The sequence below is a fragment of the Diplotaxodon limnothrissa genome, linkage group LG8 (genome assembly GCF_057381915.1).
Source record: "Diplotaxodon limnothrissa isolate DT_005_m linkage group LG8, D_limnothrissa_male_GT1.1, whole genome shotgun sequence".
NCBI classification, from domain to species: Eukaryota; Metazoa; Chordata; class Actinopteri; order Cichliformes; family Cichlidae; genus Diplotaxodon; species Diplotaxodon limnothrissa.
The window spans coordinates 16856095-16875632 of NC_140603.1; the positions used below are offsets into that span (position 1 = coordinate 16856095).

At 42.1% G+C, this 19538-nt stretch overlaps 1 protein-coding gene across 1 annotated transcript; it reads left to right on the forward strand.

Annotated features, from left to right (window-relative positions):
* Window positions 1-678: 678 nt before the first annotated feature.
* Window positions 679-16394, forward strand: LOC146626668 (alpha-tectorin-like). Its single transcript, XM_085361410.1, has 24 exons — window positions 679-724; window positions 842-865; window positions 1539-1654; window positions 6357-6635; window positions 6736-6831; window positions 6975-7140; window positions 7391-7791; window positions 7881-8457; window positions 8549-9132; window positions 9951-10503; window positions 10596-11194; window positions 11624-11781; window positions 12009-12409; window positions 12573-12769; window positions 12948-13343; window positions 13431-13714; window positions 13972-14249; window positions 14368-14487; window positions 14624-14808; window positions 14934-15094; window positions 15379-15630; window positions 15802-15961; window positions 16064-16166; window positions 16264-16394. The coding sequence occupies exons 1-24, from the start codon at window positions 679-681 to the stop codon at window positions 16392-16394; spliced, it is 6267 nt and encodes a 2088-aa protein (XP_085217536.1).
* The last annotated feature ends 3144 nt before the right edge of the window (window positions 16395-19538 follow it).

The following is a 19538-nucleotide window of genomic DNA, read 5'->3' on the forward strand; positions in this document are numbered from 1 at the left end:
TATGTGGCTTTTATTTTTCTTGAAAACAAAAATAAGGTAAAAAAAAATAAATCTGGTAATTCTTTGTTTTTACATTCATCTGGCCCCAATATGCCCAAATATCAAAGAGAATTTAAAAATGCACACCATGGAAGAGTTCGGGTCTTAGGAGGTTAAACTAAAAATTATTTTCAGACTTCTCTGGGATTGTTTTATATTATTATTATGTGCTATTATATTATGTGTATGCTGAAATTTATAAAGCCATGTGTTAGCGCCATTTATAGTTATTACATGTTTTATTTTGAAAAGCCTGAAAGGGATATGATGCTTTTGTTGTGAGAATTTGTGAAAAATAAAACAAGTGAATGTTGAATTGACGCGATGGTTTTACCGTCGTTGTTGCACAAACCGACGCATAAAACAGCCTCTTGTCCATCCAGACTCTTATTTTAGATATAAGAGAAATAGAGAACTCCAAGAAGAAACAAAGATAGCCATTACACCATGTTTAGATTTCACTGATATCGCACAGTAATGCCTATATTATTAGCTGAGAGTATTTCAGTGCACATCAACATTTAAACAATTTAAAACATCTTCTGTTCTATAAGCTACTTAACAAATTGTGTACATATACATGTTGCATACCCACTTTTTTATTTATGTATATTCATTCTGCAGGTTTGATTTTGAGTTATGGCGGGTCAAACCCTATTGTTTTTGCTGCTTTTGGTGATTATAGGTGAGTATTAAATAAAATCAGCCTAATGATTTATTGTTGTTGTATTGATTAGATTATTGCTGTTTAACGATGTGAGGATTCTAAGATTTGTATTCAAACACGTGCTTATTGTGATAGGTCATGTGAGTCCTCAGACAACAAGTAAGTGAAAGCTTTGATCACCTCTCTATAATTTATTAACATTCTCTTGAAGATCTATCAGAAAACACTAACAGTAATCCAAACTTTTTCCTCTGGCATCAAAATAATTTTAGCTGCACATTATTTTAATAAAAGAGTTATCTCATCAGGTGGCTTTTGAATAATCTGATCTGAGTTCAGTCTGAGGCCACAACCTCCTTATTGGTTGTTGTTTTTTAGTTCTATAGTGTTCTGTTTTTGTGTTCTGATTTACTCTTCCTGCTATGACAGGCCAAAATGCTTTCAAAAGGATTTATTCTGGTTCTTCATGCTGTACAACCCCAATTCCAAAATAAAGTAATGGAATTGGAATCTAAACAACGATTTGCAAAGTGTTCCTTCATGTTTTCCTTTTTAGAATCACAGCTTTTATAAGATTTGTTGCTGCCATCAAATTTGAAATGAACCAATATATTTTTTTAATGGTACAGTTCTAAGTTCAAACTGTTTGTGTGTTTAATTTCAAATACATTGAAGTTTCTGAGTTTTGCAAATAACTTCAATGTGTTTTTAGTTACCTTTTTGACAGTAACTTTTTTGGAATTGGGGTTGTATTTATTAAGACACTGTATCTGTAGGATACAGTGTTTAAACTGCAGCATAATGGGGCAAATCCCTTTTTTACTCTTTTAAGGTACCCTGTATCCAATATCTGGAACAACAAGCACTGCTTCAGACGATGGAAGTTCTCCTCTTATTGTCCTACAGCGTGCTTTCCGGTATTTTGGACAGTCGTATAATCAGATTTATGTAAGTAAATTATGTTTTGGAAAACTCAAACATCTTTGTTTTATACATCTGCATTTTAAATGCAGTGACAAATCAGTTACAACCACAGAGCTGAATTGTACATGCTTAAAAAAGAAAATGAAATGAAAAAGAAAAAGAAAAGAAAATTCACTGTTATGAAAGTAATAATGTATGTTCAATTTCAAAATTACTTGCCGACTTGTCATTTTCATCCAGTACCAAAATACATAAAAATAGTTGAATGCTTCTGTGTGGTGGAATGTAGGACCAATAATTACTTACAAGGAAAATGTAGCCGTACAGCAGTGATGATTTATCGTAGACTGCAAAAAAAGATGGCTGGATGTAGCTTTTGGGTCTGAAAGTGAAGTCAATGCTCGCAATATGTTCCTTAAATATATGTTTTTTCTAATGACCACCAGGGGACAACTCACAGAGTTTGACAAAGGCAGCTATTTAGTAAGAGTCCCACATGTTAATGTGTGCATATATACCTATGTGTGCATCAGGTCACTCTTTGAACATCTTTCAGCTTTTGCCACGTGTGGAGACCAAACACTGTTTGGTATTTCTGCCACCTCTGCACATCCCCACATCAGGTAGCAAGTTAATGCAGGGTGTCATTCCTTTCCACCAAAAGCTTACTTTATGAATCACAATAGGTTACCAAATTGTTAACGATTCTTAGTCACTATTAAAGACACTATTAAAGTGCTGTCAGAGTTTGTTGTTGCATACAGTTAATTATACATGACTGCAGTGTACATTAACCTTGCTTCCTTGTACTCGACTTCACTCCACAAAAATCTCATGTTGATTTTTTTCTTAGTCAGTTGTCATGCTAAAATATTTTAATTACACACTGGAATTTCAGACTTGAACTGTGCAAGATGGTGCGGTTTCCCCCTGTGGGGCGAGGGCACCTGGACCTGGGATATAGAGTATGGTTGGGGGTTGTGATTGTGTGTACAGTGTCCATTAGTGTTTGTCTTCACATTAGGTGAGTGCTGAGTATTGGTACGTGTGCATGAGGGAGGGAATGGATGTTTGTGTCTGTGTGTGCCTGTATGTCTGTGTCTATATTAGAGATGGCACGATACCACTTTTTTATGTCCGATACCGATATCATAAATTTGGATATCTGCCGATACCGATATGAATCCGATATAGTGTTTTTTAATCAACAAAACTGTTTTTTAAAATATCTTGCTGCATTTTGTATAAGTTCATACTCAAGTTTAAAACAACAACTACACTAAAGCTATTCTGTTATACCTGTATGCAAAAAATCAGCAATACTGATCAATCTAATAAACTTAAACCTACACCATCCTCCCTATTCTGGTATTTTAAAGAGTACTTAGCGTAAATATTAAGCAACCTAACTAATAGGGTTCCAACTCCCAGCAACAACAAAAAAAAATAAATAAAAAATAGGGAACCACCCCTCACGCTCCACCTCATGATGCTTAATCGACGTAATCAACCTTAATTTGATGCAGTGTGAAAAAAAATGCACAGAAATCAATTATTTTTCAAGAAATATTAAATAGATTCAACATCTTTCTTCAACAAAATTGCAGACTGCACAGATGGTACCTTCCCAAAGGAAAAAAGTACTATAGCTTACTAGGGTATATATATTAGACTTAATAGTCACTATATACAGTAATTGACTTCTATTCCTTTTACATCAAATTAAAACTTTGGGTGTCAGATAATTACTTATTAAAAGCTAGAAATTTTAAATGAGAATAAGAAAGAAAAGTATGTCTTTGTGCCCCCTTTTCCCTGTTAATGCCCTATCGGCCCCCCTGGCTAAACTTTGCTAGATCCGCCCCTGCACAGTTACCAGCGTCAGCTACGTAGAAAAAGATCCTGGTGTAGAAAGTAATATTAAATAAATTCTAACAACAGCTTATCAAGCTTAAACGTGCTGCTGTTGTTCAGCCGCTGGTTTCCTCTTTCTGGTGCAAAGTGGGCCAAAAACAAACAAGAGAGACGGACTCGTGACAGAAAAGCCGATCAGCTGATCATTAAGCAGTTTCATGATTGTAGTAGCAGCAGGAGAGGCAGTCGCTTGTTAAGCTTAACGCAGGAATGCTTTACATTCAGAGATGGACTTACACACTTGCTTTACTTCTCTCGGGGATAACTTTGTCGGAGATGAAATGCCGGGTTGCTAGCGAAGCTCCAAATGCTATCCAGACCACCGACAGGTCCCGCATGCCACAGCCGCTCTATCACATGATGCATACTGCTCCGACGTGCTAACGTTCTGAGGTGAGTTACGGCGTGTTGCAAGTTTTGTGAGGTGCTTTCGTGATATTTAATGGATCGGATTACATTTTTTATTTTTCTCCGATATCCGATCCAGTAATTTAGGTCAGTATCGGACCGATACCGATACGTAATATCGGATCGGTCCATCTCTAGTCTATATGTCAGGTCGGGAGTCGGGACTTAGACTCCACCTCTCTGGGAAGGAGGCCTATCTCCACTCGTCACACTCCATGCCGGTAGCTGATGCCTCCAGGCGTCGGTGTGTTGGTGGTTCTAGGTATCTGGGACTGGGTGCCCGGGGCTCAGTCACGTCCTTCTTAGGGGTTGGGGGCCCTCAGGCCTCTGGGCCTGCGGCTTGATTCATTCTGGCACAGCTGGCTGCCGGCAGAGCCCGCGGGCACGTCACTGCAGCCCCCTCTGGCTTCTGCTCTGTGGCTGCTGGGTGACCCCTTGTCTGGGGGTCTCCTCAGCTTTTCCCAGGAGGGTGACATGGATGCCCCTCCAATGGTCCTCCTTGGGCTCTCGCACTCTGGGGCCTGGATCTCCTCCATGCCTGCTTCATGCCCTAGGGGGCAGGGCTATAGCTTTTTTCTTTTCCTTCCTCCCTTTCCTATCCCCCAGCCATGTCTGTCCCATCTTTAACAACTAAAAATATAATAAAATAAATAAATAATAACAACAACGATGGATCAAATGGACCACTATGGCAGGGCCGTGATGATCGACTTGTTAAAGTAAATCTGTAGGGTATCTTTGTTGGCCTTCAGACTGAAATTTTGATGTCTAAAGAACCAAATGGGACAGGCAAAAAACAAACAAACTCCCGCCCCAAATAATTGTTCTTGACTTTGTAAAATAGTACATGGAATGATACATCATGTATAATTTTTGTGAATATAAATTAGATGTTATTGTTGGGAAATGAAAATGATGCTTTTCTAAGGTACTGTAGGTACATAAACATCTGAAATGAATAATTTTAAACTGTTATTAGACAGTTGCTAGCAACACAATGACATCAGAATACATCATACATAATGAAAGTTTTGTTGCTATAAATTATATTATTAAATATTATTATATTTAATAGTTGAATAAAGATTCCCCAAATATCAGCATGGGCTGCTGGTGTCTGATTGTTAGGCAAAACGATTTTCTCCTAATAAAGGTTAAACAAAAGAAAGAAAGAAAACTCCTAGTATTCTTTAGATAAAAATTAGACATTATTTCTGGTACACGTCTTTGAATTCTGTCTGTAGGAGACAAAGTTGGTTAAGTGAACCATTGTGTTTACGTTGATGAGTTCATGTGGTCACAAAAAATTGACAGGGTATTGGTCTTCTGCATAGAACTTTGCGATCACCAGCTAATGATGAAATTTACTTCACCTGGGCACAAGCAGATCCTAATGCAGATCTGTAATGTTTATCTTAGGGTGGATCTACTTTCTCAGATAGACCCCTTTATCATCAGCTGGTTTATAACACATAGATAGTAGTGGTCAGAACTATCCGCTAAGGCTTTGCAGTGTGGCCATTTATCTTTTACATGTAATCTATGGGCAAAATCAGCTCAAACAATTTGCACTGTGTCACTAATAAGTAAAATTCCAGTTTTTGCCAAATTAGCTCATGTTTGTTCTGGGCATTGAACTAAAGCATTTTAACAGTAAGCAATCTCTTATACTGGAATGTGGATGAGTCAGAAAACGAGCAATGGTATTTTATCTCCAGCTAACTAAACTAGTATAAATATGAGAAATGGCTAGCACAAAGCTAACATTATCCTTATAGTTGCAAACTAGGTATAGAGTACTTAAATATCAACTTTTAAAAGTTGATATTAAAAGTATTTTGTTTATATTTGTGAATCTGGCTCATTACCCCATCAGTGAGTAATTATTGTTTCCTCTATTTATTTATACTACGCTACAGGTATAGTATAGGTTTGAATGGTACAATTTGATATCCCTGTGTTGGTGCTGTTCCTATATCATCATAATAATGCTCGTCCAGGGCCAACATCGCAACTGATCATGAGCATGTCTGAAAATTGAGTTCGCATTAGTCAAGAATCTGGCTAATGCTATTAAAAACTATCACTTGCAAATCAGCAAGTAACATAAATTTGGCCAACAGCAAGCTTAACCCTGACAATGTATTTATTAAAATGTTTTTCCTTACATTACATACACATCCTTACATTTCCTTACAAAGACATAATATTACAACAACGTGACTGGTCAGTTGTAATATTGATCCTGGACCATAATTACTATGATGATGCAGGAACAAGACCAACACAGTGATATCAGATCCACCATTTTAATAACAAGTGATCAACACCTGTGTCTGAAGTGCCTACAGTTGATACCTAATTTATACTGGTTTTGACTTACAAGAATGTTTTTATTTTCTAGGTAAACCACAATGGGCATCTGACCTTTGATGCATCATGGTCTAGCTACACCCCGCAACTGTTTCCAATGTATGGATCCAGAGACATCATCGCTCCATTCTGGACAGATTTAGACAACAGAGGAAATGGTCAGATCTACTACAACCAATACAACAGTGGCAGTGTTCTCCAGCAAGCTACACAGGACATTAATCAATACTTTCCAGGACTCAATTTTAATGCAAACTGGGTCTTTGTTGCAACTTGGTATCAGATTGCCTATTTTCCAACGAGTGGAACAGTAAGTCACCTCTTACTAAATTATGCAATCAATATGAAGCATAGGGTTATAATACCTATGAATATATATACTTTAAAAACAAGAAGTTGCTTGTTTTCAGCAAACAACAGTCCAAGCTGTCCTGATATCGGGTGGCCAGTACTCATTTGTGTTGATGAACTATGGGCAAATAGCCTACACAGCATATTCTATACAGGTTGGTACCATTTAAAATATAATATAGTAAAAACATATATTTTTAGTTTTTGTGGCCATCTCTTACTTTAAGTTAAATGCAGGGATATGTAAATACAAAATAACCATGCAATTATTTTTAACAGTGTGACATGTCATTTTCAGGCTGGATATGACACAGTCAATTCTGTTCACCATTTTTCCATCCCTGGATCATTCTCAGGAAACGCAACAGGACAGTTCTCAAATTTCCGTCTCAGCAGCAATGTCCATGTGCCCGGTCGCTGGGCCTTCAGGACAGACCATGGATCAAGAGGCTGTACTTTCAACAGTAAGATCTGAGCTAGAGAACGATCATCATAGCCAGCTGATCAAAATTCTACGAGAATTCTATGAGAAGAATGTTATTATATTAAATGACAATCCCCCTCTCTAGCCCTTCATTTTTTGATCTTCACTCTGTGAAAACAATAAACAAAAATGAATCCTAAAATTTAAAAATGAACACTGTTTGAGTAGTAAGAATCTCTTCAAGTTGAAGTAAAAAAATGTAAAGTATTCATTTTTCTATTGTTTCAAAGGTTTACCAGTGCAGCTTGGTGATTCCTTCTGGAGTGACAGGACCTGTGCACAGAAGTGCACATGCACCTCAGCAGGCCTGCAGTGCCGCAACCAGCCGTGCTCCTTTTCACAGATCTGCCAGCAAACTTCCTTCCAGTTTTCTTGCCAGACAGTGCAGAGACGCACTTGCACCATAAGTGGTGATCCCCATTACTACACCTTTGATAACCGAGTGTTCCACTTTCAGGGCACTTGCACCTATGTTCTCTCTGAGCAATGTAATAGTGGACTGCCCTACTACAGAGTAGAAGGCAAAAATGAGCACAGAGGCAGTACTCGAGTCTCTTGGACACGACTGGTGAAAGTGCATGTCTACAATGACACAATTGAGCTTGTCAAAGGACGTCGTGGTCAGGCAAAGGTATGGAATAAGAATCAAGTTTAAACTTACGGTGATATGTGTTTGTGACATGTGTGTTTTACTCTTTCTGTATGCTGGTGTTTTTACAGGTTAATGGGAACTTTGCATCCACTCCATTCTCCCGTAGCAATGGCACCGTGCAAGTTTATGAGTCAGGTTTTTCTGTGGTCGTCAGCACTGACTTTGGTTTAGTGGTGTCTTATGACACAAATCATTATGTCCAGATCAGCTTGACCTACACTTATCAGAATACAACATGCGGTCTTTGTGGAAACTTCAACAATCAACCTCAAGATGACTTTCGCACACGCCAGGGCCAGCTTGTGAGCTCTGATGTGGTTTTTGCTAACAGCTGGAGAGCATCAGGGGATAATGAGCCTGGTTGTGAGGCACAGTGTGGAGGTCTGGCCTGTGCTGGCTGCACTGCACAACAGACAGCATTGTACAGCAACACTGACCACTGTGGTATCCTCAGCAGTAGTTCTGGACCTTTTGCTGCTTGCCATCAGCAACTTCCTCCACAGTCCTTTGCGGACAGTTGTCTGTATGATCTGTGTGTAGGAGGAGGGTACCAACCTATTCTCTGTCAAGCCCTAAGTGTGTATGCAAGTCAGTGTCAACAAAATAATATTCGGCTGCAAAGCTGGAGGAGAACCGGCTTTTGTGGTATATTAACAAATTTTTAAAAATTATTTCAAAATATAATTTTATTAAAATGCCACAGATGCTAAAATCTAATTTTTCCTCTTCTTTCTAGAAATCCCATGCCCAGCCAACAGCCACTTTGAGTCTGAAGGCACAGGATGTCCAGCTACTTGTCTCAATCCCAACTCCACCCACAACTGTCCTCTCCCTGTGCAAGAAAGCTGCATCTGTGATTCAGGCTACATCCTCAGTGGTGGGGTCTGCGTCCCTCATGCCGAGTGTGGCTGCAGCTTTGAGGGCCGTTACTACCGCTCTGGACAAACTGTAATACTAGATGAAAACTGTGGGAGACGTTGTAGCTGCAGTTATGGCTCCATGACTTGCCACTCTCATGGTTGTGGGCCATTTGAATCATGCAGGGTGGAGGATGGAGAAAGAGGATGCAGACCAAATAGCTATGAAACATGCTGGATCAGAGGCCCAGGGTCATATCAGACATTTGATGGACTGACATACCAATATCCTGGGGCGTGTCAATTGACACTTGCCAAAGTTATGGGACTGTCCAGTCACCCAAACTTCACGGTGACAGCAGAAAAAGTGCCAAGAAACCAGCAAGGCTTTTCCAATGTGCTAAAGTTTGAGGCAGAGGGGACACAGGTCTCAATTGAGATGGAAATAAACGGCAAAGTTCAGGTAAATGACAGAAATACAATTGAAAGTCATTGTAGATTAATGTGTCATAATGAAAGACACAAAAAAAAGTTGACACAAGCAGATAAGCTACTAATAATAGGGAATCATTAAGTAGAGATCACTCTGTACTTATGCGGACATTATTCTACATTGTTGTTTTCATTGTAAGCAGAATATTACACCAGAAAATCTGAAATAGGAAAGGTTACCTTTAAATACTGTCACTTAGCTTTGAGTTGCTTTTTTCCCCTATAAGAATGAATTCCTTTATAGTGTACCAAAATTATTCATTTTATATTCACTTTTACTTTTTAATTTAGTATGATGTTATTTAACTAACTATCAATTTGTCCTACTGATATACTCCTTCATTTAAACAGACCATCACATCACAGGCTGCCATATGATCATTATAGTATGACATTTTTATAGTACGACAGTATAGTAAATACAACAGATGTTGATTATAGTGGTGTATATTGAAGCATTTGAAACAATTGGCACTTTAAAGCATAATAAATTAAAACAGTCAGGATGTAAGATAGACAGAAAAGGCTGTTGCAGAGTTTTGGAGCTGCATTAAGGAAGACCAGTTAGCTCTAAGAGTCAATCTGGAAATTGTTACAAATAAAAATGATCTAATATAATAGCTCCAAACTGGTTGTTTGGTAAAAAAAAAAATTATCTACTACATTCTACAATAAGTACCAAGCTTAGGACTTATTGGGAAATGACAGATGGAAACATCATTAACAAAATGGTCTTTACTTAAAAGTGTTATTATAATTATTATGACTGACTATTTTAATGCCTTTTAGGTGGCTGGTCAGGTGATCAGGCTGCCTTTCAGTGCTGGGTCCAATGGAATCCAAATTTTCTACAGCAACCTGCGCAGTTTCATCATTCGCACCTCCTTTGGTGTAACTGTGCAGACAGTCTGGCCTCACTTTGTCCGTGTCACTGCTCCTGGTGTCTACAGAGGTTCACTGGGTGGACTCTGTGGTAACTACAATGGTCGCCCGCATGATGACTTCCGCACACCCAACGGTGTCCTGGTCAACAGTTCTCAGGACTTTGGAGACAGCTGGCGAGTTGGCTCTCTGGCTGCTCACTGTGTGGAAAGCAGAGGTCATGATCCTAGGACCGATTTTAATTCTAGTCAGTACTGTGGCATTCTCAGATCACCAGCTGGGCCATTTGTACCCTGTTGGTCTGTGGTTGACCCAAGGCAGCAGGTGGATGTATGTGTGGAGATCATGAGGGGCTCTAACAATCCAGCATCAACTCTGTGTGGTGTCCTACGAGATTATGCACTAATGTGTCAACAGAAGGGTGTTGCCTTAGGACAATGGAGAAATGCAACTGGCTGTGGTAAGCATTCAACTGTTTTTGAATTAATTCTAGCCACGATCTCCAAATGTTTAAAAATGCTTTCATATGTTAACCTGTTTGTTCTTCTCCAGCACTAACCTGCCCATCAAACAGCCATTATGAACTCTGTGGAACCTCTTGTCCTTCTGCTTGCCCCAGCCTCTCTTTCCCCTTCACCTGTGATAGTGTGTGCCAGGAGGGCTGTCAGTGTAACAGTGGTTTTATCCTCAATGGTGACCAGTGTGTTCCACCAACATCTTGTGGATGCTATCATCAAGGACGCTATCGCGAAAGTGGTGAGCAGTTCTGGGATGGTGAACAATGTCAGAGCTTGTGTACCTGTAACGGAAATACAGGGAACGTCCACTGTACTCCCAACTCCTGTGGGCCCCAGGAGTCCTGCCGTGTGGTGGAGGGCGGGTTTGGCTGCCATCCCAACCCTTCTGGCACGTGCTCTGCCTCTGGAGACCCTCACTATTTCACCTTTGATCGTAAGGCTTATGACTTCCAAGGAACATGTCGCTATGTTCTGGTGACCCTTTGTAATGCCACTGATGAGCTGAATCAGTTTTCTGTGGAAGCTAAGAATGAGGCATTGAATGGGTTGCCAGTTTCAGTCACAGCAGAAGTTTTCGTGAATGTGTGGGGCTATCATGTGCACATGTCAAGATACAACAGGGGTATGGTAGAGGTGAGCGGAACTGTTTCTGAACAATTACTCATATTTTACATTATAAAAAGCAAAATTTAAAGCCACAGACAGTTACAGATGAACCTACCATGAGAGAGACCTCCACTTAACTGCAAAGTATTGTTAGAAAATGGACAACAAAAAATTGCTGTAAAGGAATGTTAAAGAGAAAGTAGTCTGGAAACTTCAATTTCTTCACTAGAGAGCCTCACTGAATTTATTTTTAACAATGAGCTATCACTTACACTTGTAGGGACAGTAATAAAAAATAACCAAATGTGAGAGACCCTTGGTAAATAATTGCCATGTGCTGTTGGTCATTGTGCTGCTATTACATTTGTTTAGTGCTGACATATGACTACGGATAAAGGGCATATGAATAAAATTAAATATTTTTGGCTTTCCTAAATTGTCCTTCCAATGTCCCAGGTAAATGGAATAACACAGAATGTACCAATTCTCTTGAATGGAAGTCGAGTATCTATCTTTGCCAGTGGATCTCGAACAATTGTCCGCACTGATTTTGGCTTAAGCGTCATATACGATGGATGGAGTACAGTTTCTATCACTGTGCCTCCAAATTACAGGTATCTGCCATTCATCTTCGCTCAAAATCAGCTGGTGTTGCAATTACTCACACACTCACACCTTTAAAAGTGTTCATAGTTGTGCACTACCACACTTTTATAACATAATTCGAATGTACAGGATTTTATTTGGCTCAGAATGGTCTTTTGGGGTGTCCCATAAGATTGATAATCCTCCCCACAGTAAAACCAATGAATCTGTTTTATCTTACTGTTCTCATCAAAAGGGGAAAAACATGTGGACTTTGTGGAAACTTCAATGGAAATTCAAATGATGACTTCTACACCCCATCTGGAATAACAGTCGCATCTCCAGATGAGTTTGGGAGAGCCTGGAAGGTCCCAGGAAACTACACCTGCAGTGATGGATGCGGCTCATCATGTCCGAGATGTCCCAATGAACAGCCCGCTAGAGATCAATGTGAGGTGATCCAGGCAGCTGATGGCCCCTTCAGTTTCTGCCATGATAAGGTGGACCGTGCACCATATTTCAACGACTGTGTGTTTGACGTGTGTGTGGCAGGAAATCGAGGTCATGACCTCCTTTGCAGGGCTCTTGAAACATATGTTAGAGCCTGTCAGTCTGCTAATGTTCGAATCTACCCTTGGAGACAAAATACCACCTGCGGTGAGTGAACCTGCCATTGTGTTGCTGATATAGTATCAAGCACAAGAAAATAAAATGCTTCTTTTTTGTTGTTTTTGTAAGTGTGTTGAAATATGGTGTCTAAGTTTCATGACTGTTTTTTTTAACCACCTGACATCCATCTTTTGCTTTCTTGATTTTTTAGCACTGGACTGTCCAGCCAACAGCCATTATGAGCTGTGTGGTACTGACTGTGGCCACACCTGTGCCAGCAGTAATGATACCACCTGTGAACGGGCTTGCTCTGAGGGATGTTTCTGTGACGAAGGCTACCGCAGGAGTGGAACCAGTTGTGTCCCAGTGGAACGCTGTGGCTGCCAGTATAATGGATTCTACTATAATGTAAGTTCTACAAAGAACCATAGAGCTATATAAAAGAGGGATATAGTTTAAAGGTTTTAATTGCATAAATGAGTTGAGCAGATAATTAACAATGACAGCTTGGCAACAGTAAATACATGGTAGGCTTTACTATAAACTGCGGTTATTCTTCCTCTTTTTGTTACATTCTCTCACACAGGCTGGCGAGTCCTTCTGGACAGACGGTTGCTCACAGAGATGTGAATGTCACGCTCCAAATGACCTGCGATGTTCTGCCTCGTCTTGCACTCCTGCACAACAGTGCTCCATCAGAGACGGCCAGCTGGGCTGTTACGATGCCATGTCCACCTGCACAGTGTGGGGGGATCCACACTACATCACCTTTGATGGAGCAGTGGCTCATTTCCAGGGAACTTGCTCCTACATCATCGCTGAGAGCACAAACCATGGCACCAATGAAACCCAGTTTCAGGTGATAGCCACCAACAATCACCGTGGAAACAACCGTGTGTCATTTGTGTCTGCAGTGGACATATACCTCTCAAATCATCCAGAAAGTGTGCACATCAGGATCGGACCCAATAAAAGAGTAACGGTAAATACTAAGCTTTCTATGTTTCGCTCATATGAACACCTTCACAGCAGGTACTTTGCATGTCTCTCATAACGCTTGTTCTTCTAGGTAAATAGTGGAGAAGTGTCTCTTCCCACCTCTGCAAGAACTTTAGCTCAGGTGGTAAGGGAAGGCAGCTACATAGTTGTCGATGCACTTGACCTGGCGGTCCAGTTTGATGGCCAGAGTACTTTGTTGGTAAGAATCGCCCAAAACCGTCAAAACAGAGTCACAGGTATGTGTGGAAACTTCAATGGCGACTCTGGGGATGACAAAGTCTCACCCAATGGCACACTGGCACAAAATGACAATGAGTTTGGACAGAGCTGGAAGTCAACAAGAAGCCAACCAGGGTGAGCTGTTTGGAACTTCTTTAGGATATTCCAAAAATAGAGTCTTGTTGACCTTCATCAACTCATATAACATAATGTCTTGCTTTGAATGAGAAGATTTTATGGACATTTAAGGACAACAGCATATATATTACATCCCAGTAAAAATAATAAATGTACCGTTGTGTTGAGTGTGAATTGGGAGTGTAGATGTACAGGACATTTTACCAAAGTACACAAAATTTCCCAAAGTGTTAAACATATAATGTCTTTTCCAGATGTGGGTCTACTGATCAAAGAAGTGGTGATGGACTGAATGACTGCACCTTTAGAGAAGAATACTCCCAACTCTGCAGTGTCATCACCAACACCACCGGTCCATTCAGAGCCTGTCACCTGCACTCTGACCCCGAGCCATTTTTCACTTCCTGTGTCTATGACCTCTGCCTCTACACTCCAGCCAATGGCATGCTGTGTTCTGCTGTCTCAGCCTATGAGAAAACCTGCTCTGTTCTAGGGCTAGACATCCCTGACTGGCGCTCTGGTTTACTGTGTGGTAAGTTTGTGCTGGATAATTAAGTGATGTCTTTTTGATGTCTTTTGATAGAGCTTAACAGGTTTTTCTTGAAAGATTGGCTTTGTTTTATTGTACTCCTGTCACTCTTCTTCTGCAGAGGAGTCAGACCCATGTGAACAGCTGGACTGCACAGAGTACGAGTGGTGTGGTAAGAAGGACGGTGTCTATGGCTGCTTCTGTGATGAACACCATGACCGAGGCAACAGTGAAAGCTATGGTGAAGGAAGCTCCTATTTAAACCTTGTTTTATTTTTGGGTCATTGGCAATGGTACTGCAGTGCAGTTTGTACAAGAAAAATGGGATTTGTTAGTTATTTGTTTTCTTATTCTTCTTTTTAAACTTATATTAACAGACTCAACCATCACTTGTGCCAGTAGTTCAGGCACCATGTCCGTGTCCCGTTGTCAGCTATTTGAGGCTGGCTTTCACTCTGATGCCCTCCATCTCCGAGATGAATCCTGCAATGGGACTCTTGAGTATGGTCGACTGGTTTTCCACTTTGACAATGACAACCATCTGTGTGGGACAGCACTCAGGGTACAGTTATAAAACCAAAATATTATGGATAGTCACTGTTATTATACTGTACATGTCATGTTTTGTCATTTATATTATAAATGACATCATATTCAATTTGTAATGTTTTGTTTTTTTAATTTTAGAGCAACGGAACACATTTCATGTATGAGAACATCGTCCAGGGTTTTGTGGATCCTCATGGAAGTCTTATCAGCCGCCAGAGGAGCATCAATCTGCGTTTCTGCTGCGAATACCCCCTGAATCAGGCCCTGTCTATGGCCGTGGGCATCAATCCTGTAGAAAGGTAACAATACATCTCCTATGCATTATATACAATACTTAGATTAGATTTTTACATATTCCAGTGTTTTATGTAATTAAATGTGCACTTCAGGCATCTTTTGGGAACTTATTTTGAAAGATAGTGCTTTAAGATCACAATACTGACAATAAGACAAAATAAAAACATGAAAATGAGAACGTCATTTTTGCCGCACATTAACATTACACTTTTTGATGTTCATGCATGTTAATAATGTTCATCATTTAATAATGAACTCATTTGTAGTATTATTATGTTTTTTGTAGCATCATTAGGAAGAAGATTGCAACCGGTCAAGGACAGTACAGCATGAGAATGATCCCCTTCCAGGACCCTGGCTTCCGCTTCCCATTCAGGAGTGACACAAACATACAAATGGAAATAGATCAGAGGTTATATGTGGCGGTGAGAACAGAAGGAGTGGATCAAAGCCAGATCTCCACTATTTTGGACTCCTGCTGGGCCACACCAGTCAACATGCCAAATTACCCCGTCCGCTGGGATCTTATTACTGCAGAGTAAGAGCACGTTTGCAGTGTCACCTTGTCTTAGTATACTTTATTAAAAACTTGAAAGAATCAGCCCCAGACAGACCTCTCCTCGGTTTTTCTCCACCAATTCTTCCTCATAATGAATTCTGCTGCTTTGCTTTATAATGTGGGATATTTAAACGTCTGCCTGTCTTCCAGGTGTCCCAATGAAGCCGATGGAACGGTAGAGCTGATTCAGAACGGCATCTCTACTGAGGCCCGATTCTCCTTCAGGATGTTTACTTTTACCAACTATTCATCCATTTACCTTCACTGCAATGTGCACCTGTGTCTTTTGAGACACAACAATTGCACAGCTGTACGTACCACTGTTTTAAATTCTTATTGGTTTTCATTCTTACCTAATAAATTTAAAAACTGTTAAATCTGCAGAAGCCTATAAACATTTTTTTTCTCTCAGCGCTGTTACCCGGGTTACCACAGGCGAGTTCGGAGGGATATATCCTTCCATGACACTTCATCCATCTCACTTGGACCGCTTGTTTCAAGGCCAGGTAGCAGAGGTACATTGAAGCTCTCCTGTCTCTTCACCTTGCACTCTTATTGATCACATAAAGTTCACGGATAAAGTAAATGTAAACTTTGGTTCTTCTCTTGCAGACCCAGTGATGCAATTAAACAGTGGCCAAAGCCAGGTGACACCTCTGCTGGCCCTGCTGGCCAGTTTGATCCTAGCCAGCATGCTGGTAACCCTGCTGGTCAAACGATTTGCTCCCAAAATTCCAGTCTAGAAACCGCCAAAACTCTGGAGATCAAAAATTATCCATATTTTGAAAATCATTCATTATTCAGTCACTTCTAAATGGTATTTTTCATCGGAGTGTTGTCTTTGTCTTTCTTGAGGAGTGTTTCTTTAGTTGTGGTAAGGTTTGCAGTAAGTTGGCTTTAAATCTAAATGGGATAAAATATGTGTGATATTAAAGTTTTAACCTTGTTGCATTCACTGTTTGTTGATAAGATTAACTTGTTCTTGGTTTCTGTGTGAGATTTTTATAATTAAATCTACATCATAATTAAAATAATGTATAATCAAGGGCAAATCAAGGATTAAATAAAGTATTTAGTGCACATATACTTGTCTCTCAGAAACGCAACCAACACTACTTTGGATTTACAAAATAAAGTGATAGTACAAAGTGAAGTACAATAAACTGGGTACCTACTGTTTGAGCTACAATTTAATATCATAACATGATTACTATTTTTGCTTCGTTTTATCAGTTGAAATAAAAGTTAATGAATAATCGCCTAAATGTATCACAAATCATTCATAATATGTAATAAAAATCTGATTATGAACAATGTCTATTTTTTATCTCCAGTAAGATCATACAGTAAAATGTGTTGCTGAATAAAATCTCACTTAGTCATTCTGTTATTGAAGTAGAAGGCCAAGTTGATCTTTAGCACCCAGCTGCAACCCATCCATCCGCTTTGTCCGGGGCCAGGTCGCGGGGGCAGCAGCCTAAGCAAAGAGGCCCAGACCTCCCTCTCCCCAGCCACCTCCTCCAGCTTATCCGGGGGAATACCAAGGCGTTCCCAGGCCAGCCGAGAGATATAATCTCTCCAGCGTGTCCTGGGTCTGCGCCGGGGCCTCCTCCCGGTGGGACATGCCTGGAATACCTCACCCAGGAGGCGCCCAGGGGGCATCCTTGTCAGATGCCCAAACCACCTCAGCTGGCTCCTTTCGATGTGGAGCAGCAGCTGCTCTACTCTGAGCCCCTCCCGGATGGCCGAACTTCTCACCCTATCTCTAAGGGAGAGGCCAGCCACCCTTCGGAGGAAGCTCATTTCTGCCGCTTGTATCCGCGATCTCGTTCTTTCGGTCACTACCCACAGCTCGTGGCCATAGGTGAGGGTAGGGACGTAGATCGACCGGTAAATTGAGAGCTTCGCTTTTACACTCAGCTCCCTCTTCACCACGACGGACCGGTGCAGCGTCCGCATTACTGCAGCTGCAGCCCCAATCCGTCTGTCGATCTCCGGCTCCCTTCTCCCATCACTCGCGAACAAGACCCCGAGATACTTGAACTCCTCCACTTGGGGCAGGAACTCATCCCCGACCCGGAGTGGGCACTCCACCCTTTTCCGGCTGAGAACCATGGCCTCAGATTTGGAGGTGCTGATCCTCATTCCCGCTGCTTCACACTCGGCTGCGAACCGTTCCAGTGCGAGCTGGAGGCCCTCACCCGATGAAGCCAACAGAACCACATCATCTGCAAAAATCAGAGATGTGATTCTGAGGCCACCAAAGCGAAAGCCCTCCGCCACTTGGCTGCGCCTAGAAATCCTGTCCATAAAAATTATGAACAGAACCGGAGACAAAGGGCAGCCCTGGCGGAGCCCATCACCCACCAGGAACGAGTCCGACTTATTGCCGGCAATGCGAACCAAGCTCTTGCAACGGTTGTATAGGGATCGAATGGCCCGTAGCAATGGGCCAGACACCCCATATTCCCGCAACACCTCCCACAGGACACCCCGAGGGACACGGTCGAATGCCTTCTCCAAGTCCACAAAACACATGTAGACTGGTTGGGCAAACTCCCATGCACCCTCAAGTATCCTGGAGAGGATAAAGAGCTGGTCCAGTGTTCCGCGACCAGGACGAAAACCGCATTGTTCCTCCTGTATCCGAGGTTCGACTAGCGGACGAACTCTCCTTTCCAGCACCCTGGCATAGACTTTCCCAGGGAGGCTGAGGAGTGTGATCCCCCTGTAGTTGGAACACACCCTACGGTCCCCTTTCTTAAAGATGGGGACCACCACCCCGGTCTGCCAGTCCACAGGTACTGCCCCTGATCTCAACATTGCAGAGGCGTGTCAACCAGGACAGCCCTACAACGTCCAGAGCCTTCAGGAACTCGGGGGGGGACCTCATCAACACCAGGGGCTCTGCCACCAAGGAGTTGTTTAACTGCCTCAGTGACCTCGCCCCCAGAAATTGGCGGGTCATTCCCCTCATCCCCAGACTCTGCTTCCTCCTCGGAAGACGTGTCAGTGGGATTAAGGAGGTCCTCGAAGTATTCCTTCCACCGCCTGACAATTTTCTCAGTCGACGTCAGCAGCGCTCCGCCAGCACTATACACAGTGCAGGTGGAGCACCGCTTTCCCCTCCTGAGGCGTCTGACGGTTTGCCAGAATCTCTTCGAGGCAGTCCGAAAGTCTTTTTCCATGGCCTCTCCGAACTCCTCCCACACCCGAGTTTTTGCTTCAGCCACTGCCCGAGCCGCATTCCGCTTGGCCTGTGGATACCTGTCGGCTGCCTCCGGAGTCCCACAGGCTAACCAAGCCCGATAGGACTCCTTCTTCAGCCTGGTGGCTCCCTTCACCTCTGGTGTCCACCATTTGGTTCGGGGATTACCACCACGGCAGGCACCAACCACCTTGCAGGGTGTTCGTTATGGCCAAACTGTGATTAGCACAGAAGTCCAATAACAGAGCACTGCTCGGGTTCAGATCAGGGAGGCCGTTCCTCCCAATCACGCCCCTCCAGGTCTCGCTGTCGTTACCCACGTGAGCATTGAAGTCTCCCAGCAGGACAACAGAGTCTCCAGGTGGAGCACCCTCCAGCACCCCCCCCAGGGACTCTAAGAAGGCTGGGTACTCTGAACTGCAGATGACAGTCAGGACCCGTTCCCCGACCCTAAGGCGTAGGGAAAAAACCCTCTCGTCCACCGGGAAAAACCCCAACGTACCGGCAGCAAGCCGAGGGGATATTAGGATACCCACCCCAGCCCGCCGCCTCCCACCAGGGGCAACTCCAGACTGAGACAGAGTCCAGCCCCTCTCCAGGAGACTGGTTCCAGAGCCCAAGCCATGTGTAGAGGTGAGCCCAACTATATCTAGCCGGTACCTCTCAACCTCACGCACTA